The sequence below is a fragment of the Ceratosolen solmsi genome, unplaced genomic scaffold (genome assembly GCF_000503995.2).
Source record: "Ceratosolen solmsi marchali unplaced genomic scaffold, CerSol_1.0 scaffold19, whole genome shotgun sequence".
In the NCBI taxonomy this organism is placed as follows: domain Eukaryota; kingdom Metazoa; phylum Arthropoda; class Insecta; order Hymenoptera; family Agaonidae; genus Ceratosolen; species Ceratosolen solmsi.
The window spans coordinates 173,210-200,916 of record NW_011948443.1 but is presented as its reverse complement, the minus strand read 5'-3'; the positions used below and the strand labels follow the sequence as shown (position 1 = coordinate 200,916).

The 27,707-nt window shown below is 20.7% G+C and overlaps 3 protein-coding genes across 3 annotated transcripts in view; 1 reads left to right on the top strand and 2 right to left on the bottom strand.

Moving 5' to 3' along the window:
- Eif4g (eukaryotic translation initiation factor 4 gamma) overlaps positions 1-12,236 on the top strand; it is a 32,312-nt gene extending 20,076 nt beyond the window's left edge. The window contains exons 11-16 of the mRNA XM_011504126.1: positions 3,165-3,244; positions 3,465-3,700; positions 6,956-7,111; positions 9,733-9,808; positions 9,888-10,037; positions 11,640-12,236. Of these exons, the coding sequence (XP_011502428.1) occupies positions 3,165-3,244; positions 3,465-3,700; positions 6,956-7,111; positions 9,733-9,808; positions 9,888-10,037; positions 11,640-11,827 (886 nt within the window). The 3' untranslated portion in view covers positions 11,828-12,236. The remainder of the gene's footprint in view (positions 1-3,164; positions 3,245-3,464; positions 3,701-6,955; positions 7,112-9,732; positions 9,809-9,887; positions 10,038-11,639) is intronic.
- Positions 12,237-14,542: 2,306 nt separating this feature from the next.
- LOC105365949 (uncharacterized) lies at positions 14,543-21,627 on the bottom strand. The gene is made up of 3 exons (XM_011504248.1): positions 21,607-21,627; positions 17,503-17,776; positions 14,543-14,880 (listed from the first exon to the last, which is right to left on the bottom strand). Exons 2-3 carry the CDS (start codon positions 17,693-17,695, stop codon positions 14,543-14,545), a joined length of 531 nt encoding a protein of 176 aa, XP_011502550.1. The 5' UTR covers positions 17,696-17,776; positions 21,607-21,627.
- Positions 21,613-27,707, bottom strand: part of LOC105365863 (uncharacterized) — a 25,270-nt gene continuing 19,175 nt past the window's right edge. Inside the window, exons 4-5 of the mRNA XM_011504125.1 lie at positions 25,015-25,490; positions 21,613-21,892 (exon numbers count right to left, since the gene is read on the bottom strand). Of these exons, the coding sequence (XP_011502427.1) occupies positions 21,791-21,892; positions 25,015-25,490 (578 nt within the window). The 3' untranslated portion in view covers positions 21,613-21,790. The remainder of the gene's footprint in view (positions 21,893-25,014; positions 25,491-27,707) is intronic.

The window sequence follows — 27,707 nt, the reverse complement described above, 5'->3', positions numbered from 1 at the left end:
TATCTTTATATTTTCGAATTGAATTTTTTATGTAAATTTACGTTCTAAAAATTGTTCTTATTGAATTTATTATTATTATGATATTTAATATAATTGAATACAAAGTTTTGAAACAATTTCTCAATTTTAATAATTCTTTTAATGAGTTTTTGCTGCAATTGAATTTTACCATGTAATAATTATTTCATTAAATACATTTATATATAACAAAACATTCACTTATTATCTATTGATTTACAAATTAAATAGAATTTTTCAAATAGTGTGGAGCACTTACAGAAATTCGAAATTTCAAATTATACTCTAATTCGTAATGTGTTCATTTTTATCTTAGTAAAAAATTCTATAATACTTCAAGATTATTAATTTTTTTTAGTAGATGACAAGTTTCATTTCTTATTTTCTTTTTATTTTTAAGGCATTCTTTATTTTGTCTTTTGTGGTAACAGTCAAACAATAGTGTATTTTTTGTTTACATAAGTCATTAAATGCATTAATTAAAACGATACTCATTAAACCAATCTTAAATATTAAATTTGTGATATCTAGTTCATTATTTCGTAAATGACTTTTTACTTATTTTATTTATTACTGTGTACTTCAGAATGTTTTATACTTTATTTTTTATTTATTATTAGTTTCAAAAATATATTTTATTTTCTTTCATTTCTTTTTAAACATCATTAATAAATCTTTTTTTTTTATTTTTTTATATAATTATATAATTTACATAATTATTTTTTTACCATTCTATTCTATAAGAATAGACGCTTATTATATAGGTAGTGTAATGTATTATTTAGATATTTTATGGATAATAATTATACTAAAATAAACTCATTATATACACTTATGTTTTCTGAATATTATTTTTTGGAATATTTAATAAACTACTATTAATATTAATATACTTTTTGAATGATTTCTCCAAGTCAAACAAACTTGCATTCATTTATGTTCTTTAATATTTAATTGTTATAAAATGTTACTGTTTACATTTATAGTTATTTAATTACACTTATCATACTTTTTTAATGTATGATTTTTTTTCTGAAATTTTCATTATTAACTTTATAATATGTTTCTTATATTTCAGTTGAATCTTAGATTTGCCCTCGTTTTAGCTGATCAAAACTAGACTAACCGGTATTTTTTTATTAAATTTTCTTTTGAATTATCATAATTTTTTTTTTTTTTTGTATTAATTAATTCTAAAATATTAAATTATTTAGTTATGTATTAATGCTTTGTATGAAAACCATTTTATTTTAAATTGTGTTGAAATTTATAAAACTTAACCACAACGATTTTTTATTTATCGTTTTAAATTTTATTTTCTTCAATTTGTAATCTATATTTTAGTTTTCAAAATATTTTACTAAAAGTTTAATAAATGTAAATAAAGAAAACTGTTTTCTTATTATATGATTCATATATTATTAATACATGGGTAGTCAACAAGATATTAGATTTTCATCATTATATATTTTATCTTTATTTTATGATTGATATTATCTATTAAGTATTTCTTCATTTTAAAGATAAAATAAAAATTAACGTTTCTTCTTAACATAATATACACAGTGAAATGTGAATATACAAAATAAATAATAATTTAATATAACTGCAGACAGATATGTCTTGCCCCAGTTAAGCTAAAGGAACAAAATCTAATTTAATATAATATACATATAATTAATATATTATATGAGAAAATTTAATTTCAATTAACTATAGAAAGTTCAACTTTAAAAAATATTGCCGTGATATTTTAAATTATTATTTTCTTAAAAAATGTGTATAATAAATTTGCATATACTAGTAATTTAATGTATTGTCTTACGCATATACATTAATTTCTTGAATTTTTTTATTTTATATGAAAATAATATTTGTAGATTATATATGTATGTATATATATATATATATATATATATATATATATATGTATGTATATATATATATATAATTAAGATATAATTATGCACTTTTTATCAAGTTTAGAAAAGTATTTTTACTGTTGTCATTGTTTTATCTTTTTTATAATGTATTTATTATTTTACTGAAAGTAATTAAATTATTCTTATAATGCAAAAAACGTAATCATTTCTCTTTACAAAACTAACCGCACATTTAGTTGTTGTGAATATTAATATACAGTTATAAAACCAATATTATATCTCAAAATAATAGTATCATTTTAAAAACTTAGAAGTATTAGAACTTTAATTTATTATTAATTATATGCTGCATAGGAATTTGAAATATTTATATCATAAAAAGTTACAATTCAAAGAATTCATATGAATAGTATTAAAAGTTTTTTTTCTGTTTGTAATTATATTGTTAATTGTTTACACTGCTCTCAAGAAGATTTAACAAACTATTTTAAACAACGAAATGTTACTAAAATTATTTTTCTACATATAAGTAGTAGGAGTTTATGATTGACTTCATTTGGTAATAATAATTAATTAAAAGTATATTCTTTTTAATCAAATTGAAACTATGTTTATATTAACTGTAACATTTTTAAAATACATCGTGTAGCTTATTTTAGATATTATAAATCGCAGGGCCGGATTTGAAATGATATCAATTTTATGTTGTTTTTAATGTAGTAGTGGTGGATATATATTATATAATATATTTATTATATCGAGAAAAAGTTCATTATTTATTAAGGATGAGTTGTAAATATGAAGCTAGTATATATTTTATTGAATTGATAATTTGAGAAAGGATTAGTTATATTATTATTTATTGAAGAGTTAACCATTTTTAATAAATAGATATCGTTATGAAGCAGTTACGGTATTTATTTATTCTTCATTTTTGTTTTTCAAAATTTAGAATTATTAGTAAATTTTTAAGAAATACATTAATATCTTAATACATTAATACAGTAAATATTGAATAATACATCAAATTTTATTTTATATAAATTTAAATTTAATTGAAGTCTTATTTTAGAATTTTTTAAATAAGCGATAATACATATATTGTTTAATGAAATGAGTAATAAAATAAATATTTATGCCTAATTTTACATTTAATATAATTTACAAAAAAAATTTCACAATTAATCACAATTTGACTCGATATAATAAGATAAAAATTATTTCATCAAGTACAAAAACGAATCAAAATTATGTATGTTTCAGTTTGGGAGCAGTCCTTGAAGTAGCAGGAGATTTAATAATTGATATTCCGAGATTATGGAAATATTTTGCAAACATTTTAGGCAAGTTCTATTCAGTAATCTTATTTTGTAGTCTTCATATTATTTATTACAATTATTATTTATTATTTTATTTTCTAATACAAATTAATTCATTTAAATGATGAATTCTTGAACCATATTATACATGCTGGATTTTAAGCTCAACAGGCCTGAAGTTTGAAATATTATTATACTTTAATTATTCTATTTAATAGATTTAATTGAAAGAATTTTTTTACAGTATATCCTGTTATAAATGATTCGTATTGTCTTACTGATTTATACACAACGATACATCATTTATTGCCAAAATTACGATGTAAAGATCATGCTGCAGAATTGTTTGCTGAATTGTTATTGGAATTAGTAACATTAAAAGAAATTGAATGGGTCAACCAAAAATGGTCACAAAGTGGCATCCATTGGCATGATCTGTTAGATAACCGAACTAAAGTTGATAAATTCATTATTGATCATGTAAGTACTTCTCAACAATAATTTTTAATTAAAAAATGTATATTTTTATATTAAATTTTTAAATATGTTACATCACGTACTCGCTGGTATGTGATACTGATATCTACTAATACAATCGGAATAATTTGCATATACTTAGTGTTTGACAAATTTTTGTATAATCGTTTGTACATGGTAACCTGATTCCAGTTGTGATTTTTTTGGAGTCTGATTTTACAATTTTAAATATATTTATGAAAAACGTGTTATGGTAATTATTTTATCAGTTTATCTATAATTTTATAAATTATTTTTATACGGTTGAATTATCTATTCACAAATATTTATCGAGTTAAAGAATTTCAATATATTCTAAATATTAACTAATTTATTTTTATTATACATTCGATTTAGTTGATATATATGTGTATATTTTTTTCGTTAATATATAATTTAATTTAATTTAATAAAGATTATTTAAATCTCATTTTAATCTCTGATTACACTTTTCATCGGAAATTTACTTTATTTGTTTATATTGAATTATTGCTAAATATTTCAAATAATCAGTCGAATTATAAATTATATTTTACAGTATACAAAGTATGGAATATAATTAAATATACTATATACGACAAAATATAAATGTTAAAGTGTTAAAATATTCATTATAAGGACTGATTTTAATATTTCGTGAAATAAGGTTGGATAATACGAAGTCAATTATTCAGTATTTTTAAGGATTTTAATTCTGATATTAAATTCCCTAATTATTTTACTTATTTTATTTTGGTGAGTAACGAAATAATAGTTTTATAGTACTATTCTGTAATTGACTAAGAACCTAATTATGCGTAATGGCTTGATATGATTAGTAGAATATGAAAGACTAATTGATTAATTTACTTTAAAATTAGAATTATGTATTTAAAAACAAAAATCTTAAAATATCTATATTTAGTTATATTTAAAAATCAAAAGTTTGAATATCATTGATTGTTACATTTAAATCTTTAATAGTGTAGAATCATTATTTTTTATTACGAATGAACAGCAACAGTATGAATGGATGAATTTTGAAAATATTTTATAAAGATGTTAATCCAATATATATCAAATATTCTTACAGATTGTGTAAATCAAATTCCTAATACAAAAATATGAGATACATTGAATAACTGCAAAATTGTATTTGTATATTGAAATAAATCGTTAAGTTGTCTAAAACTAATAAAACTAAAGATGTAATTGATATGATTTATTTAAAAATTAAATACAATTAATTTTATATATTTTTATTCTTTAATAAATCTATAAATTTTTATATCAATTTTCGTAAATAGAAAATAATATTCATTAAAATTATAATGTCTAATAAATGTAAATTTAATTATTTATTAACATAATATAAAAAATGCCATTTGTTTTTTATAGTTTTTCTTTATAATGGATTTGTAATCTATTTTCTAGTATTAAGTTGATTCTATTTTGATTATGTATTATTAATGAATATTTACACATTGTCTAGTTTAGTAAAAGTTTTTTTTATTGAAAAAACATTCTCTTGAATCAGTTACAAAAGGCAATATGAGGAATATAAATAGACATAGTTATTGACACTGAAAAATGGCATAATTGAAATATGATAAAGAAATATAAAAAGTTTATTCTCCATCACTCGTCGCAAACATTAATTATACGCCATTTGTACATGGCCGTTGATAGTATTAAGGTATAGATTTTCGTATTCCTAAAATTAGTATTTGATAGTCATGTCTTATATAATAATAAATAAGTAAAAAGTAAATTTTGCGATGCAACATTACAAAGTGTTTAAATTATTTTTGCATATGTAAAAGTACAATTAAGATATGGACAATTAATTAATATAATGCATCATATAATCTAAATTAGTGTGCATATTATAATACGTATAATAGAGAATTTTAAAAGGATATTAGTTTTTAAATAGTTTAATTTTTAATATTTATAATTAAAAGATTTTCATTTTAAAACTGTTTTTATTTTAATTAGAATGTCTAAAGTACTTTCGTATATTATAATAGCCTATTTCAAATAAAATTTGTAGCGCTTTAAAATTTTTTTTTTTTAATTATAAATAATAAATTACATATAAGTAACAAATAAAGCGAAAATAAATTAACAATAATTAATTTTGATATATAATTTATTTAAAAAATTTTTATAAAAACGAACTGTTTTATTATTATATATTTATTTACTATTTTATCAAGATAGTAATTACAAATATAATTGTGGATTTATAAATGAATATAATTGAATTTTATATTTTAATATTACAATGAGAAATAATTCTCAATACATCTATCTGCCTATGCAGCAATCTGAGTATATTAATAATACGTGATTCTATGATTAATTATTTTTAAAAATTGATCTATATAAAATTGATGGATTAAAATTACCTAAAATACTTTAAATTTCCAATATATTAATTAGTATTATAATTTTGTGCTGAATATATTGATGAATTATATAAAATTAATAAAATAAAAGTAGGATGTAATTCTACAAATAGTGAAGATTTTTATATTTAGATAATCAGATACAATATTTATAGTATCTGATATTAAAATTAATAATTATAATTATTATAAATCAAACGTAAAGTAGGTTGATTTATTTTTCATTTAACATCTAATAATATATTAGTTTAAATTTTTAACATTATTTTGTGTCAATTGTTTCACATATATACAGAAGTTTAGCTTTTTATAGATAGAGTTTATTTGAAGATTAGCATTCATATTTTATTTGGTATATATTAATAAATATAAAAATAAAAAATCTGGTTAGATTATTTAGTAAGTTTGAACAATTCTCTTATTTTGTTTAACGATTTTTTACCCGTAGGTTCTTTTGTAATAGACAAGTCTTACATGTTTTAAATATATGTAGTTGCGGAATCAACAGAGGTTTCTGTATTTCTATTTTTTATTATATAATCAAAACAAATTCTACTAGTTTACACTATTCAAATGAAGGACAGCGCTAAAAAGATACGTTACAATAACTTCGTGGTAATATAATCAGTTTTTTAGGCTCCTAAATTTTTTAATGTTGTGAACTTATTGTACTGTCATTTAAAGAAATTAAATAAATATCAATGTAATTGCATACAATGTACGATTTAATGAATACTTTTAAAAATTATTAATTGTTTAGGTTATTGAATACTATCAATTATACATATAAATTTTTTAATAATTTATAAATCTATATTTTTTGTTTAAGAAATTGGACTTTTTATTGCCAAACAAGACTATCGATGTAAGAAGTTTTGAAGTTCAACATGAAAGTATTTCGGGATTAAACATTGAAAAAATTCATGACAAATTATTGCCACTCCTAAAAAATAGTAATTTTGATGAAATCTGCGGTTGGATTCAGGTAAATAAAAACTTGATTAATTATATTTTATTATGTTTGTTTTATATAGAAGGTGTTCCTTAATTTAAATAAATATTTTGCATGTAATTATAAATTGAATTTGGATCCATCGATATTTCAATTAAAATAATCTAATAAAACGGTACCATATATTGCATATGTATATCATTTTTTTATTACAACTATTAATTATAATAATATTAAATTATATCGAGATAAACTTTTAGACTATGAAAGTTCAATAACAATAAATAAACAATATAATATCAAATACTCCAGTCTACTTACGCATATGTAATTCAGTATATAATAGAGATTCTTAGTTGTTTTAATCTAAAAAAAATTATATTACTATAATAATAGTATATAATCAACATTTATATTTTAAAATTTAATATAAAAAGAAATTAAGCTTATATACGATGTACAACATGTATATTTTATAAGCAATTGAATAAAAAAAGATTACTTTTTGTTAAAATTAAAGATATGATAATCGACTAAATTATGATAAGATTAATAACCGAGTAAATTATTATCTCAATAATAACAGAAGGAAATATAGCAAGGAAAGAGCTTCAAACACAGTTTGAAAGTTAAAGAGAAGAGTTAAATGCAATTAAAGTTTTCGTAATTCAATAAATGTAACAATTTTGATTCTTGTATTTAAAATATAATAATGAAGATAAATAAAGAACATCGTTGTTTATTAGAATCGCTGTAATACAAATTTTATTTAAAATACAAAAGGAATATAAGAAATTATAAAGCAAAAAAACTATTTGAAATAAAATCAATTATTTTAAATAGCATTAGTAAAAATGATCTGTGTATTATTCTTAGATTACTAGAGTTGAGAAAATAAAAAATCTAAATACGATTAAAGCATTCCAACAATGTATTATCTTTTATGATAAATAATGATTAAAAAAAAGAGTACTTTAGAAAATATACACAATTAAAAGGAAATGCCGGAATCACATAAGGGATTTATAATTTATAATATTGTGTAAATTGGATTAGGTTTAATAACACCAAGACATATTTTACGTACATATTGTACATTGACATTTATTTGGGATTGAAGCAATTTCCAAGACCGTTGGCTATCTGCATCGCTAATCTTTCTAGCTCTCAGGTTTCTGTCAACACTTGGGACGAGAATTTTCATGTACTTCTTATGTTTTGGTTTCAAATAGCCTACAATGTTTATGGTCCTAGAGCAATAACGCCGCCTGGAATTTTTCAAACATCTTACGTCTTGTTTTTTCTTAGAATTCTCGAAACTTCTAGAGTTTTATTTCTGCACCTCAAGTAAGATTCCAGTGCAGCAACCACGATTCTTTGTTGCCAGCTAAATAAGCTGCCGCGTCGATATAAAAGGCAACCGTGCGGCGAGTTTCGCTCTCTTGCAGTGAACCCTCGAAGTGAAGAAGCGATGGAATGGTGGTTATCTCTCAGCTGAGCCACCTCGGAATGATCAAGTTTTCGTGCACGCATTCAACAGGCTTATAGGCTCATTGTAAATCAGTCGGTCAAAAGTTATAAGTCATTACATTATTCAGCTAGTGTTTTCGCCCACACACTAGTCACTCGGTTATATCACACAATGAAGCCATCCAAGAGAACAGAAGTCTAATTGTCAAACGGGCCACGTGTCCTACACCGGAGTGTGAGTATAGTACTGTTAGTCCTTACAACACCAGGAGATTCCACGATATCGTCACCTTCAAGGAGAAACCTCATCATTGAGACAAGAGTTTTTACTCTCTTCTATAAGTGAACCATGCTTATTATAAATGTTACGGTTAATAAATTATATGTTAACGAAGCTTGCGCATACTACACCTTTCTATAACCCTTCCACTTGACTCCCACCCAAGCATCTGCTAGATCTGGGCGACAAATTATTAAAGCTATCGAAACACTGGCAGTTCGAGCCAGGAAACAACACCACTTTCGAATAACACATGTGTTCTGTTTTTAAGTAGTATATACCATTTGTCATAATTAGTTTCGGTTATCAATATAAATTTTATTATTTTGTGAATTGATCAATATGTCCTTCGTACTTATATTATGTATTTGGAGCATTATATCCGTGCACATAATGTCAGTGTGCCGTTTGATAACCTAGTAAAATTCTTAAATACAATATTTTTAAATCGACTCTAAGAATATACAGATGATTTTAGGGATTTAATTTTCCTGCAGTTACTGAAATTGGTAATCTGTGGTCATCATTGGTCATCATTTTAGAAAATTATTTTTTTATTACTTTAAATAATTACACGCCTTTTTATATTCAAAATTTTTTTTTTTTTTTTTTTAATTAAAGTATCTAAATTGTTAACGTCATAATTGTAGAAAAATTAATATTCTTAAACGAAGAATTTATATTATTTATATCACATACAATTTCATATTTAGTAATTTATACTTATATTTTATATAATCGGGTTATTCAAATTAGACTTAGATGTTATAGATTTTTATTGAAATAATATATTATATTTGTAGAAATTATATCGTATGTCAGTAGAAAAATTTTAATATATAGAGATAAAATATAATTAATTATAATCATGTAATACTTATAGAGCTTGAAATATGTATTTCAGACAAATGTTGGTGATAAAATTAAGGAACCTAAATTTATAAGAATCTTAATGACTGCCATTTTGGAAACTTCAGTTGGTAAAATCACATTTAATCATATCTATATTATTTATTTTTCTATAAAAATTGAATACTTATTAGATTATTTATTTTACAGAACAGTGTAACGATAAATGGACTTTTAAGAGAGAAAATTTTGACAAATTGCAAAAACTGATTCAGCGTTATGTGGATGCAGAAGATGATTTAGAACTCCAATGCCTTTTTGCTGTTCAAGAATACATAACTAAATTAAGTCATCCAGCAGGTAAATATTTTCGTTATCTAAAATATAAAGATACGTTACATTTATATATATAGTGTAATGTTCAATGAAAATATATGCTATCATAATGTTTTATATAAGATGATTAATCTTTTATTTAGATCATTCTTATTAATCTTTGTATAATATATACCGTTTAAAATTTGGAAAAATTTCTTTCATAAATTTTTATTATTAACGTACGTTTCATATTTTTAAGTTGTTACAATTTTTATTCGAATGTTTTTTAATCTAATAATGTGTTCAATTTGTAACGTAATGTGAATGATTATTTGTAATTAAGTATTTCTAAAGTTTTATATAATATAATGTTTTGTTATATATAATATTTGGAAAATATTTGTTAAATGTTCCTATATCATTTTAGAAATTTATATATTAAGAGTTTATATTCGTATATTCTACTATAAACTCTTGAATGATGAGTGCTTAGTAGATATTTTGGTAGAAAACTAGCGTTTACAAAATCATAAAAAAAAATTTTTAATTAAAAATAAATCAGTTTGTCATACTATTGTTAATGCTATTTTTGGTTGAAGCAATCTAAAATACATTTATTGAAATATTTATATTCCTTTAAATAATTTTTTATATTCAATTAATGAATATGTAATCTGTAAGACAATTAAAAATTATATTAATACTGTAATCAAGATTAGAAATTCATTAGGTATCATCAGCATTTTTTTATTTTATCAATAGATAATCCTAAAATACGGCTATTTAATTTACGATTCAATTTCTATGGTACGTTCTAAAAGAATACATTATACAGTTCTTATAAACTATATTCAGTTCATTTTTATATTCATCATATTTCTTTAAATTATATAATTTTCTATAATTAAGTATAGAATATTATACTTTTGAAGCTTATGAGATGGAAAAGCAAGATAAGTAATGCACATAGAAATTTTTAAATTCTGTGTCAACATAAACTAACGCAATGCGTTAATTTTCTTAGTATTTAGTATTTATATATTTCAAAATTATAACTGTAATTCAATATAAATAAAACGAAGTTATCAGTACTTAATTGAATATAATGCAATTTATAATCTGATTTAAAATTTGAATATAGCAAATCGGAAAAACTTTGTTAGGATTTTGTGGTCTTATGGATTATTTGACTATTTAATAATTATTTAAATAAGAAGTACGTATAAACTATGACGGAGAAATATTCTTTCTTCTGTCTGATTAATCCATGAAAACGATACCAAAATTAAATATATAGGTTTGAGTTGCCGTACTACATACTTTCCAAATTTGGTTATCGATAATTATTAATTTTGTATTAACATAAAGTGTTTAATCTTGAAATTTGTATCAAATATGAATAATATTCAAAACATATACATATATAATAATTTTTGACAAATCAATAAATTTAAAGGATTTTTCACCGTATACTGCTTTACTAGAAGACTATTGAACATATAATCTATTTCTGAAGTAGATTTTTAGCATTTCTGATACACTACTAGAAAATTTAATTCTAGTAGTAATAGAAATGTAAAATAGTTGATTATCTAATTTTTTAATTATTTTTAATATGTTTATATAAAGTTCTTTTTTTTTCAGGACTCATTGTCAAAATTATGACATGTCTTTATGAGAATAACGTACTTTCTAATGAAGCTTTTCTAACTTGGGAAAAAAATGAAGATCCAGCTGAACGAAAAGGTAAATCAGTATCATTAGTATCGCTAAAGTCATTTTTTATTCCACTAAAAGAAGTAGAAGATATATCCAGTGGAGAAGAAGTTTGAAAGCTAACTAAATTTTGCTGATAGCAAGGTATTAGTTATCAATTGCTTTTGGTTATATCGAACCCAGTCTTTTGCTGTACTAAACGTCTTTTAATGACGAAGTTATTCCAAGACTTAAAACATAATATCTTATCTTAAATTGAATGAACGAGACCAAATCACAGTTGGTTTTTCAATATAATACCATTAAGGTTGACAAATAATAAAGCAAGTGTCGTGTGGGAGTACCTGTATTATAGCCCAAAAGTAAGCAAATGGAGTAAATAGCTTACGTATACAAGAGCTGGACAATTGGCACCGCACGAATAAAAAAGTCGTATTTGAGATACGTTATACATACTGGAAATAAAGATTTACTAATAATTATGGTATAAAAATAAATGCAAGATAAATATATATAATTCATTGAAAATGGTTTAAAGTTTAAATAAAGCAAAAAAATTAATAATATAATTATTTCTACAATATCCTTTTTCCCTAAGATATTATATTTAAAGTATTAAGATAAAATTATCTATACAATTAATTGTCATACTGAAAGAAATTTATTGATTTCTTATTGCATTTATAAAATAAATGTAATACATCGATTCACGATATTTTTGTTTCATTTTACTCTAAATTGTGTAAGGCGAATGTGCTCTTAGCTGATACATTCATTCGATTAAATTATATTATTTCCTTTATATTTTAAATAAAAGTTATTATTTTTAACATTTGTAACATATAAAATTTAATATAAATATGTTATATAAGTTAAACTAATGCTAAAAGATAATTCTTGAAACTAAGTAATTATAATTGGATAAAAATAATTTTATTAAAGTATTTTTTATATTAGACATTTGTGGTATGCAAGTAAAACTAAGTTTTTTGTAAAAAAACTAATATCCTGAAGTATCTAATAGGATTAAAAATTTATTAAACCTTATTCTATTCAACCCTTCTATGAAACATTAAATTTAATAGAATTATTTCATTATCTTAACGATAAACTGTACGTTAAAATAAAAATTGCAATGATAAATGAATAATTATAAGTGTATATCATTCGATAGGTATAATTTTGGACACTAGGAATATAGCATGAATTTTTATCTTTTAAAAAGTACAAATTGTATAGTAAAATTCCAATTATGTTATATTTATAAATTTGTGCATGGAAATTATTGGTTATACAAAATTTGATTATTAAGATTAATTTATTAATGATATATTGCATATTTTAAATATTAGTATTGTCTTATTTAGTTCATGTCTAAATTATATATATGCATATATAAGAACATAAGCACATTCACGATATCGAACGACTTATTTTATCAATATAAATATTACTGAATAAATGTTAGATTGTATGTATCAATAGGTAAATTTTAATTTTATTCTAGATCATTGGCAATAAATTACCGATAAGTAATTACAATATATCTGTAGATATAAAATCTAAAATACCCAAAAGGGTATTATATGTATATACTAGGAAATAGTTTATTTGAACTAATTTGTAGATTAATATCTAAATATCAGTTGATATAAATATTATATTCTTTGTTTCAGTCTAAAAATAAAATGATTTAGTTTGCTTTGCAATCGAAAACTAATTATGTATTTTGAATTTTGGTTCTCGCTTTAAGTATCATGCTTTATCAGTAAATGCAATTGGCTTACTTTTTTGCTTAAATTATTAAAATAGCTTAGGAAGCTCAGTAACCTCAACATGTTACAAACAAATATATAAATATTCAGGTTTCAATGTTTTTTCGAATTATAACAAAGAAACTTGTTTATTTAAGAACCATGTTTTTATATTATACTTTTTATTTGGATGAATATTGAAATAATTGAATTTCAAAATTTTACTTTGTAGGAGCATTTTCGTTTTTATTAATTTTTTAAACAAATTGTATATTAATTTGCTATAATAAGTTATTCTAAAATTTTATATTAATATTTTATTCAACAAAGAGTGAAGTACATATACGAATTTTTAGTAAATAAAATCAATTTTTATTTTTGTCTGGATTACTATATTACACAGCTTAAAGCATGCGTACTCATATCTAGAAGCATTGGGTCTACAAATCAATTAGGCGATCCAAATATTGTACAATGTATATGTAGAAGTTATTTATTTGACCTATTCGTATGCAGCACATACCGAATTCACTTAAAATGGAAAGCACAAAAGTTTGTTTTAATTATTTATTAAATTAACTTCGTACTAATTTATTCTACTCTACAAAACTAGTTTCGACGTAGATCAGATATAAATCCGTATCATTTCGTATATACAGATTATATACAATTGTTCAGGTTAATTGTAAAATATATCAATTTAAAATATAAGTATTTTTTTCTATTTAACTTTAAATATAACATTATCTTGAATGCAGGGAAAGTTATTAAAAAATGAAAAATAATCTCAAATAGATTTTATATTTATTAAATAAATAAATTAAATAAATCTATGTATATATTAAAAATAGATAATTATATAAAGAGTAGATATTAATATTACTTATTAATACCAATATTTTTCAATGAAAATACCATTATTAATTACATTTTATAATGCTGTGTAAAAAAATGTTATAATAAGCAATAAAAATAATATATTTAATTATCATGATAAATAATATCCAATACATGTAAGAGTATTTTATTATTATTTTACAAAAACGAAACAAACATTAGAATAAATATGTGAACATTTTAATCTGAATTGCTAGATTTATCACTAATATCATCAATATTAACCATAGGGTTAATATTTTTAATAGAATTTATATTTGTAACTTGATTTTGAGGTCGAATCACTGTCGGTAAATAGCCTGTTCCACTATATGGAGCAGCAAGAAATCGATGTCGTGTAAGTGGTGATTGTGAACTATAAATATTATTAGGTCTCGAAACATATGTTGAGTTATCTGAAACGGATATATCTGATGTTACTGAAGCCGGTGTTGTAGTTCTCGACCACGATCCATATTCAAAATCAGATGACTGATTATCTTCGCAAATTAAACTTTCCATAGTCGATATAATATCACCTAAATAAACAAAGATATATAATAACTAAACAGTTCTAATGTTTTATTTATAAAGATAAATAAAATAATATATAAAAAGAAAAAAAATTTAGAATTCCCTGCTTTAATTTCGAAGATTTTTTGTACTTAACAATAATAGCATTTATTAATGATTTTCTTTAATGTTTAATGAAATTTATGTAAATGTCAAATAATATTAATAAATTAATTTCTCACATAAATAAAAATTACCTTATAACTACTTCAATATTTTTAATGAATACCATTTTTCATGCAAATTATAGTTTTTATTTTAAATGAAAAATGTTTATGAAAATAATTTAAAATTTTATATGTTTATAATAATTTTCATTGATACGTTAAATTAATTTATTTAAATTTGAAAATTCTGTACAATTTGTTTCTTTGTTTATATTATTTGAAAATTAATTGTACTAAAATACGTTGTGTTGTGTAAATTTAATGAATTTATAAATAATGTAATTTAAATTATATTTTATAATATATGTATGTATATATATATATATATATATATATATATCCATATATTCGTAAATAAATGTAAACTATCCAGAATAATAATTATTTTTGTAGTGACCTTAGTGATGTTTTATTCGTAATTATCAATAATATTTATAGTTTTCTTTTTAATTATACTCAAATATTTTTAATAACACAAATAGTTATCATCTAAGCTAATTTTTGATCGTCAAAAACCTTATATATTTTCTAATTATTGAATTTTCGGTATAGAATCAATCCCTTTTCTGTATTACATATTATTTGTTGAAAATATAAGATACTTACTTTAAATCCAATATTTTACTATAACGAGCGTTAGTCGTTTAAATGGTCTTTTAAAATAATTAAAGGTCCACAGTCTGCTACATTACCATTTTATTTTAATAATTTTTAATTATTTAAATTGCTTTAAACATAAATCAAACTGTATATGCTTATAATTAAGATGTTATAAATGGATTATATTATATTAGTTAAACTAATATTTACTTTTTTCGATTTGTAGAAAAATTGACGAATTTTATATTGAGTCGCAGTTTATTTGTATTATGTAAAACTAAATTAAAACTACATCGAATTTAAGCAAACAATTATTATAACACATAAATAACTAGTTGAAATGACGATTTAAAAATTTAATGTTTAGGGGACCAAAATTATTTACACATCTAGAAAATTTCAGAGTATATATATGCTATTCTTGACCCATTACTATTATTGTTGTAGAAGATGTAATTTTTCCTTAATACAAAATAAAAGAGAAATAGCAATTTTTCACACAATTCAGAAAAATAGAAATTTAATGAGAATGCTATAAAGACAAAATGTCATCTTTTCAAAAAGAAAGGTGACTAGATTAAAAAATATTAGGATGTATGTATTTTTATTCTAAATGGGTAATACAATTCATTGATGTTTACAAATTTCTTATTTTATAATTCAATTACAATAAACTAAAATAGTAAATCAGTATGTGAACTTTATGAAGCAAAGAAGATATTATGTATTTTCAATATTAATGTCTGGTTTTGTATTACAAGTACAAAAGTAAAGATACATACATGATAACCATACCATTAATATTTCTATATATTTCATTTAATCGATATTTTACATTAGAAATTAATTAGTAAAAAGGAAGAAGAAAAGAAATAACAGTAATAGTTCACCAATTCCAATGTTTGAAGATAAAGAAAAGTAAAAATAATTATTTATTGCTAAATTTCTGAGAGACCAAAATAGAATTTATTCAAATAATGTAAAAATATTTCCACTGGATTTTAATACAAAGCAGATTACCACCACTTACGATTAACAAAAATGACGTATTAGTATATATATAAGCATATTTGAGTTGTATACAAACATTTACTAATTTTAAAAAATAATTTGATATTTTTAAAAGATTTATATTTATATTAAGATTTAATTGTTAGAATTCAGATTTTTTATGTATTTAAAAATTTATATTAGTATATTAAACAAGTTTAGAATAATTTAATAATATTAATCTTTGTCTGAGCCACCGATAAGTAAACTTAATTATTTTTTTTCCATTTTGATAATTTTAAATTTCTACTAATAATATCTCGAATCTTATATTCAATTTTTTTTAATTCAAGAAATTCAAAACTTCTATTTGTCACCGTACTAATACTTGATACATGTATAAATTTATATACATATCAATTATAATTAAAAAAAGTAATTGTCACTAGTAAAAATATTTACACAAATTACGTAAAAAAATTGATCAAATAATATTAATAATTTTGTTATATAAATAAAGTTTTTAATTTATAATTTTTATGATTAATTATGCTTTGAAAATAAATTTAATCTAATCAATACATATATTATATAAAATATGTGAGGTAAATAGTTAATTTAATATTCCAGGACTTAAAAATTATGTAAATGTTAAATAAATATTATGAATAAAAGATCGTTTATTTATATATTTATCTTTATTTGTATACATATATGAAATTAAACTAGAATATATCATATTAAGAAAAAACTGAATACTATTTTAAAGTAATAAAATGAAATAGGTGAAATGGCTAATTTATAAATGATTATCGTTAAGAAAAACCTTACCTCTACATCGATGAAGTAAAGACTCCATTTCTACACGTCGTTTTTTTGGAAAGACTTTTAATAAAATATCAACTGGAGATCTATGACAGTGTTGAGTTTGATTTTGATTAACAGAAGGAAAATTCAGTTCAGGACATTGAGATTGACTTCTTTGCATATCATGCAAATTTATATGAGTAGAATTTTGGTACATTGTTGGTGAGCAATAATACGAATTAGATGTAATTCCATAAAATGATGCATAAGGAGTATAATGATTTATTGTTGGTGATGTCTGCAATATATATATCTCGTATTATTATTTCGTAGACATAAAAAGAAAGAAAAATTAAAGAATAAATTAATTTAAATACTTAATAAGTATTTCTGATTTTAAATAACAATCAATTAGAGATGTATTTTATTAATATGATTTTTCAAAGTCAATATTATTAATTATATATTAATTATATTTTACCTTCGTTTTTTTCATAAACTATAGATAGAGTAATTTACATTGTTTTATAAAGTGACTTTTTAGTATTTGCGAATACTTAAAAAATCTGATTATTAGGGAAGCGATTATATATACGAATCTAATCGCAGAATATTTTAAAGTATACATGAAATATTTCAAAAATTTAATAATATCAACTTTTATCTAATCTAGATAAATTCATTTAGCAACCATTAGCTTCATTTAAATTGATAACCTTAAAATGTAATAAAGTCTATTCTTGCATTCAATTATTTTAAGCCTAAATGAATCCATCGTGATTTTGAATTACATGATTTGCTCAAAAAAGTATATCCATTTCTTCTTATAGTCTTAACATACGATTCTCGTAAGTTTGAAAATTACATGATATTGTTCACATATCTTAACCTCTATTGCTGAAAGGTTGTTTAGCTTATATATTGTAAAGTTAACAAATATTAGCACTTATTTATATGATTTGTTTTATGCCGTAAATTAAAAGAGAACGCTATACTTCATATTCATAGTGCTAGATACATGTATTAGGTTTTACAATTAATATTTTCATATAGAAATTGTTATCTTATAGAGCAGCATCAATATAAATTTTATTATAATATACTGATATAAATGTCAATTCTTATTGTTCAATTATTTCCAATATCTAATTTAGAATTGCAAAATATTTGATTTATCTAATTTTAACTTATCAAAATAATCTCTACCTATTCCTTCGGAATATCAATTTACAGATTGGCATTGAACTACAGTTATATTTTGAACAAAATAAAATTCTATAAATGTTTTTATCTTGTTACTTTATATGTTTTATCCTTTTGTATGTTTGTATATTTATATCTATTAAAAGTACTATTAAAATTTTATTGGTTTTTTAATTTTATTTAATAAAACTTATGGTTGTCGCTTGATATTTGTTACCGTTTTAATACAATAAAGCTCTGAACTTCGTTATATTTTTAATATAATCTCTCTTATATTTTGAATTTACCTTTATATATTAGCTATTTATAATATACTTATATAATAGGTGATATAATAGGTATAACTTATATATTAGGTGATCAAATTAATTAGAAGAAAACAGAATACGTATTATTTATATGCTAGTTCTTTTTATTAGGATTACTTTCTTGTTCATATACTATTAAGGGATTTGCTTATAAAACTACAGAAAAAATGCTTAATATACTGAATGTTATTTAATTATATAGAAAATTGTTATGATTATAATAATGATTATGAAAATATGATTAATTCTGAGAATAGTGTATTTATTTACAATTTAAATTGAATATCATTTTGTAAATTATATATACGAATTGTAAATAATATAAAATTCTACTTCTAAATAATATAATATAACATATGTTAATGTTTATTATATTAGTTTAATAAGAATTTGGTAAGAGTAACTGAAGTACTCTAACGAACGGATACTATTATTAAAAATTATCCGATATTGGATTCATAATTAAATTCATTACTTTTAATATTCCATTTTTCAGTATGTATAATACTGTTAAGTAAACTAATTATCAAATAATAAAAATGTTTTTACTGTTTTATGTGTAATTATTATAATTAAATATAAGTGTTGATTTTCCTTTTGTAAATAATTAAAACTTACAAAATTTTCTTATGAATTATATTTATTATGAATTTTAATTAAAAATTATAGAAATATTTTCTTTATAATAATATAATAACTAATATAATAAAATAATAAATTCTATTAATATGTACACTTTGTAAACTTGACTTAATCAAAATACATATCTATTTTTACATATAGGTATCTAATATTTCTTTTTTAAATAAATATAATAATACTTAGGAAATGTGAACATTTTTTATTAATTTAGTCATAATAGACGTTTTTTTTTGTAAAAAAATCAATTATTCCCTGCATTATATATAGCATATTATCAGATTATATTTTACACATTGGTAATTCTAATAATTAAAAGAATATTACATCATTCTTACTATTTTTAATCTTATAATATTCAATTAGATTAACTTTAATTTTGAATTACTTTCAAGTTCTTATCTTTATTAAAAAAAATATTGAAGTAATTATTATTTGATTTATTTAAAACAAATCTTGGCACGATTATATTAATGATATTTTATTACTTTTATAAAACGAGTATGTGTTGTTTATGTTCAAGTTCTTGGTAATTATAAATGGATCAATACAAAAATATTTATAACATACTTATATCCATTAGTTTTTACCGTGCAATGAGAAGTAAAATTTATATGCAACATAATAAGATTGTTTGAAAAATAGTTATATTTATTCTGTATATTATTAGTAATCAATTTTATTTTCAATAAATTATACTTATATATGTCAAAACTTAAATTAGGTATTAATTTTATTTTTAAGTATTACATCTAAAATTAATAACGAAAACAGCTATTATAGTCTATTATTAAATAGCATTATATGATTTCATTTTTTATTAATTTGTCAATACATAATTTAAAATAAATTAAGCAATAAAGTTTTTTTTGTTTCATTTGTTCCATTCATCAAGAAGCCCATTATATATAATTAAATTCAAGTAGTTTTTTAAAATTGTAATATATATGATCATTAATGTTGATTTAGATTGATTTATATTGGTATATATTGATTTTTCATATTTTTAAATATTCAATTATGAATATAATATAAAACAATTATTAAATTATCATTACATATTTAATACGATTCCATAAATTTAATGTTTATGGAATTATTTTTAACATACAAGTAGTATTATTTTGATTTTATATAAATGTTTTACTTCGAACACTAATTCATTCTTGATTAATTTTACGATTTGTAACGTGTTTATTTAATTTTAATCATATTTTATATATTAATTGAATATAAATTAAAATTTAAATAAAAATAATTTAAATTTAAATAAGGTAGAACTAAAAAACTAAAATGAAAAACTTCATTAAATAACAAAAAATAATAATCCTTTCTTTAAATAAAAATTTGAAATCATTACGAATTAATAGATATATTAATAGATTAATACATTCATTTAAATTTAATAGCAAATGCACAACTATTATTTAGCTAAATTTATTGACTTGAATATTATAGACTTTTTTTTTAATTATTTATATTAAAAATTCAATTAGCTAAATTAAATACACTATAAAACTGTAAATTAAATTATATAAATGAAAAGAGTATACAATTAATTTAAAAACGTTGATTAATATGCCATACTTTATTTAATTTTTTGAATGACAGAAAATTATTGATCAAGATTTAAAAGAAGTTGTTATAATAGTAAACATTTTAAATTGTATTTACTAAATTCGAGTATTTCATTGGGAGAAATATGAAGATTATATCTCAAGGAAACAATAAATTTGAATACACCTTTAAAATTAAAAAATTGAAACTTTTGTGAATTTTTTAATTTTTTGTTTTTTATAAGTATTACGTTATATCTATATTTCTTTTAATCTTTATATTTGAATGATTTATTCTATTTTTAAGGTGAACTCATTCCAAATTATAAAATTTATTTAAAATAGGTTAAAATTCAATTTTTCGCAATCACTTTTCCGTAGTGCATTGATAATAATAATATCGAGAGAATTTTTAATTTTACCGATAATTAAAATAAATAGTGAATAGAAAAAATTTATTAGAATTGCAAATTGATCTGATTAAACTTGTAGTATTTTGAATGGCACATTTTCTTTCTCCACGGTTTTGAATTATTGCATCAATCCTTTGTTACATAGCATATCAATATCTTCCTCTCACTTCATTATCAGTTATAAATTTTTCATCTATATTTCACGTTCAATTTCCTCATTTTCAATATCCAAAGTCGATGGCTTGAAAATAGCTGCATTAGCACAACTGGCTTGAGTTCGTTTTTCCATTGTAATCTAAACAATCCAAATATACATACACATAAGCAATAAATAAATATAGGAATCTATTGATTTAAAGATTCACTGTAATATCAAAAACTTAAAAAGCACTAATGAAAATGAATATATATGAATTTTATAAAAAGAATCATAGAAAAATAAAATAATAGAAAAGCTATTAGTTATTATTTGCAAAATAATTAAAAATTTATTCAATATTTATAGATTTTTTATAATAACTGACTTTATTAATACAATATATCGAAAACCTACATATAATAAGAAATTAATTTAAAAATTAGTTTAGTTACAAATATTATAAAATTATTAAAATTTAGTGCAATTAATTAATTGTATAATTTTAGTTTTTAATTTTATTTTTAAATTAATTGACCGATAGAATTATTATTAATAAAAAAAATCAGAATGCCTTCACATTATATACTTAAAATGTATTAAATATAATATGCTTTTTTGTTTAAATTACATACTCTATGTAAACAGATCTTATAAAGTTTAATAATAATCATTATACACTAGAGTATTGTTTACACAAAAATTTAGAAATACATAATATTAAAAAAGTTTACATAAAATGATTTGATTTCGTGTATATTATCTTCCATTGTAACTGTACACATCCCATGCATGTATGCGTGCACACACAAAAAGAGACTGTATTTCTAAATACATATTACATTAAAGAATCCATTGATCAGATTTAATCATCAATATTTCGAAAAGAATTTTTTTAATTTAAAATAAAAATGGTTACAAAACTATAATTAATATCATTAATTACAATAATATTTTGTAAATAAAGACAAAAAAATAAATTTCTATATCAGAGAAAAGTTTTGTTTTGTATTTTAAATTTAAATTTAATACAGAACTTACACTTCCATATTCTATAATTATTTCCAATTGTAAATGAAAATTTGGAATATTAAAAAGTATATAAAAACTACGAAGATATAGCATATATAACTTTATGACAGTCAACCACACTTGTTGGAGTTAATTTTTTAAAGAAAAATTGTTTTTTGATGTTTGTTAAAACAAGAAAGAGAAGTAAAACTATTCAAATAATTCTGTTAGTAATGAAATTAAATTATCAATAATAGTAAAATTTTCTTTTTTAAACGTACAATAAATACAGTTTTGCTTTTTACTTTATTATGATAATGTTTAATTGATTTTTCTGATCTTTCTGAATAGAAAAAGATTTGTTACACAAAAGTTTAATAAAATATAGTCAACATGAATGAAAATATTTTATATAAGTTTATGGACTGTTGTAATTATTCAGTAATTATATGCAGCTTTCCGTTACTAAATATATTTATTAACATGAATCTGATATGCGAAATGGGTGATCTTCTTATCTTTGGATATTTAATATCGTTTCTCCTTTAATTTTTATATACTTCAATAAGTAGAGTATAAATCAGATATCATTCTCTGTCAGAATTTCTTTTATCTTATATATTAGTTGATAATGGTATGCACAGTATTAAATATTATTTTAATCAAATATAATAAATTTAATAGAATATTCACAAGTACCTGAAAAAATTTTTAAGGTGATTTAGATATTTGTTTTTTCATTCGATATAAAAACCTTTTTATAATAAATATATGTTTACAATTAATTAATGTTTGAAATATAATAATAAAATTATAAAAAAATTGATTTATTATTTATAAGTGTGTTAAAAATAGATTTTAAATATGTTAATTTTTTGTACATTAAAGATTTAGCAAGTAGTTGAATATTCAGCATCATAGTTTAAAAAATATCATTCTTATTTATTTCATGTAAATATTCATTTATTATACTTATATATATATATACAGAAACGGTTGATAAATAAAAAATATAAATGTTGTATAATTACTAAACATCATTCGGAATTCTAACTAATAATTGTAAGAAAATATATTTATTGATATAGATGCAAAAGTTAGAAATTTCATCAATGCTTTTTTAACGCTTTTATCTATAACAAAAGTAGAACATGCTTAAATATTGTATCAATATGCGTGTAATAGGAATACTTTAGTTGCAAATTTTCTTAAATAAGTGTACAATACGTAAACAAATTAAGTATAATAAATAAAATAATTACAATAAATAAAATAATCATAATAAATTAAATTATAATAAGTAATTAATGACTATTTCTAATGACTTTAATAACTTTACATTAAAAGGTAATTTATATATTATTGTTATTAGTATTTTGTATTGTTGCTATTGTTATTTTTATTGTCATTATTCTTATTTGTATTATTATTATTCTTATTCTTATTCTATATATGATTCTTCTTTTTCTTGTTGTTGTTGTTGTTGTCGTTCTTCTTCTTCTTCTTCTTCTTCTTCTTCTTATTATTATTATTATTATTATTATTATTATTATTATTATTATTTGCAGATGTAAGAATATTTTACTTTAAAGTGAATAAGAATTACTTTCTAACCAAATCTGTATTTTACGTATTATTATTAAAAAAAACAAAAAAAACTATGAGTGTTTCTGAACTATGAATAACTATAAAAGTAATGATATATCATTCATTAATAGTTTTTAAAAAATTTATCTGAGAAAGTAGAAAAATAAATTTAATCCAATTATCATTTTCATTTTTCCTATTGTGCAATAATTAGCTGTCAAAAAATTGTATTTAATAGAGAGGGAGAGAGTGATGGTAATATATTGTTAATATATTTTATACACAATACTACTTAATATTTTATGATAATATAACTGTACAACATATAAATTGTATCCATAATGTACAAACTCTAATCTAAAAGAATTGAATTCTACATAAACTTAATTAAATTAGATTATAAAATATTTTATCTTTCATTATATTGTCCAGATTTAATTAAATGGGACTTCTATTGCATACTATAAATAATGGACAAAATAATAATAACTTTTCATTGAATGACCAGATTATTGCTAAAATAAATTAAAAATATTTAAATAAATAAATTTAATATTTAAAAATTTGATTTTTTTTATAACTTGCATTTAACCTATAAATATTTAACATTTTAAAAATATTTTATATTTCAAGCGTTAGCTTGCTTATTTTTATACGTTAAATCTATTTTTTAAGTTACATACCAAGAAAGTTGTAGGTATAGTATCTTGTTTTGTAAAGCAAGTTGGTACATTATTATATTCAGATGAAATTTGTGGTGATTTACGTAAGCTTAAATTTTCTGGACCAGGTATTTCTTCTTGGAAAGTATTTGTAAGTGCAATAATAGGTGGGGTACAAGAAGGACTTGATGAGTCGTATTCATTATTGTAGATATCGATGTGTTTCAAAGTAATTTGTTTATGTTTTGAAATTTCTGTCTGTGAATTATTTATAAATGACTTTTTAGTTAGCTCTGTATTTTTTAATGTTTTTGAATTTGATTTTAAACTAGATCTTGAATATGATGATGATGTGGACGGTGATCGTGAATGTAGTGAAACCATACATTTATCATATTTGTCTCTTAAAATTTGTAATTTCCTTTGATCTACTTGTGAATTTGAACCATCATTTTCTATGCAAAATTTTTTTATAGTTTCACTTAATTTTGTTGAATCTAAAACAAAAATTACATATTCAAAATAAAATACTGATATATTTACATATGAGGGTAATTAATAATTATGCATTAATAATAATTATTAATAAACATTCATGTACACTTATGATAAAGAAAATCTTAACGTACTTGTAAAAAAATTACATAAAATTAGTAAAATTTATAAAAAAAATTAATTGTTTACTATGCTAGAATTGAAGATTTGTTTGAATTATAAAGGTATTTCATATATATATGAAATATAAACGATATTTCCAAAATTATTATTAATATTGTTGATATTAATCATTTGAATACCTACAGTTATTGGTGTTAATATACAAAGAATTAAGTGTTCACTTAAAAATTAATTGAGAGAATAAGGTTTCGAGTGAAGAATGAAAATTATTAATTTATTAAGGAATCTAACAAGTTTATGCAATTCTTTAAGTATGATGCCTAATTACTCCAAAACAATTCATTTTCACAATATAATGCATTTTCTGAAAAACTCTGAATGCTTCAAATTATGGATTAAATAAAAATTTAAAACCGAGTTATGAAAACTAGATGTTTAATGAGTAATGCTATAAATTTGTATAATGGGTGGAACAAATTTAATGAATCAAATTATGTCTTTTTCTTTAGAAATTCTAAGTACCTTTATCTTATAGCATATATAAAAATACTGTGGAATCAATAGTGATAACTATTCAAAAAATATTAAAAATACATCTGTGCTTGTAATGATATGAAATATTTTTATATATAAAATTATCTTATACAAGTCAGTATATAGGCCGTATATCTAATATTATAATTATTATAAGGACAACAAAAAAATATAAAAAATAGTGAAAATTCTTAAACATAATTATTTTTATTAAATGCTAGTGTGTCAAAATAACGTCTTGTATTACTCTTAAAAATAAGCAGAAAAGAGAATAATAAATTGATCAAGAAATTTACAATTTATCAATATAAATGATATTTAATGAAAACTTTAATATAGAAATCAGAAAGACTGTTTTAGTAATTAACATTGAATTTCACCAATATCTATTAATATGCTATATAATTATTTGACTCGTATTAGAATTAAAAAACGAAATAAAACGGTTACTAGATAGAAGGGTTGTCTGAACCAATTCTTTTAATATATTAACATTAATAAAAAGAGGTTTAAAAGCTATATATTAAATACTAATTTTAGTTAGAAGAATAATATAAAAAAATTAAATAGTACTTAACCAAAATAGTTTCAAAATTTGTATATGATATAAGAATAAATATAATTTTTCTTCAGATGATAAAATATTGCAAAATATTCATAAAGTTTTAGAAAGTAGAATTTACTTCGAGTTGAAAATTAGACGTTTTTTTAAAAAATATAATTTTTTTTAATTAACTAAAAATTTTTAATTAAAAATAAAATATTTATTCTAAATTTTTCATAATTAAAAGAATCGTTTAATTATGAAATTATTTTTATAAACATTTTTTATTTATTTTGCGTTCGAATATTAACATTATTAATTATATTAATTAAATTGAATCAATTTAAGAAACAATCAGGTTTTGAATACTTAAAATGGCATACGAATAAACGTTAACAAAATAAAAAATTTATATTTTATTAGAAATAAGAATAAATGGACACAAAACAGTAAATGTAATTTTGTCTTAATTTAAAAATGTTGATATTTACTCAAACTACTAAATAGGAGTAAATAATTCTGAGGAGCAGTGATTTTATCACTTGATAATAGATCTATAAAATATAATAAAACAAGAACTTGTAAGTTAATGATAAAAAAAAACCAATATAAAGTTAATCATGATTTATTATTATTTATTATATTTATTATGCTCCGAATAAATTTTATTTTTGATTTAAAATTTATTATAGTTATATCTTATATTTGTTTTTATATGTTTTTATATTTTATTTTAGATTTCAGAAAGAATTGATGTTCATTCATTTTAATTGTAATTTTATTGTATACCACATAATATGGTTTAAATTTATGTAGGATATTAAGTTTTTCTGTTTAATAATGAACCGAACACCTAATTTTATTTAAAGTTATATAAAACATTCCATCTAATCATTAACTCATTTACTGCATTAGATATATTATTTGATATTTTAAGAAAATTGTTTATAAATTAGTTTTGTATTCTCTCAGAATAGCCCCGCTTCTATTGTATAATGACAGCAAGTTTATATAAAAG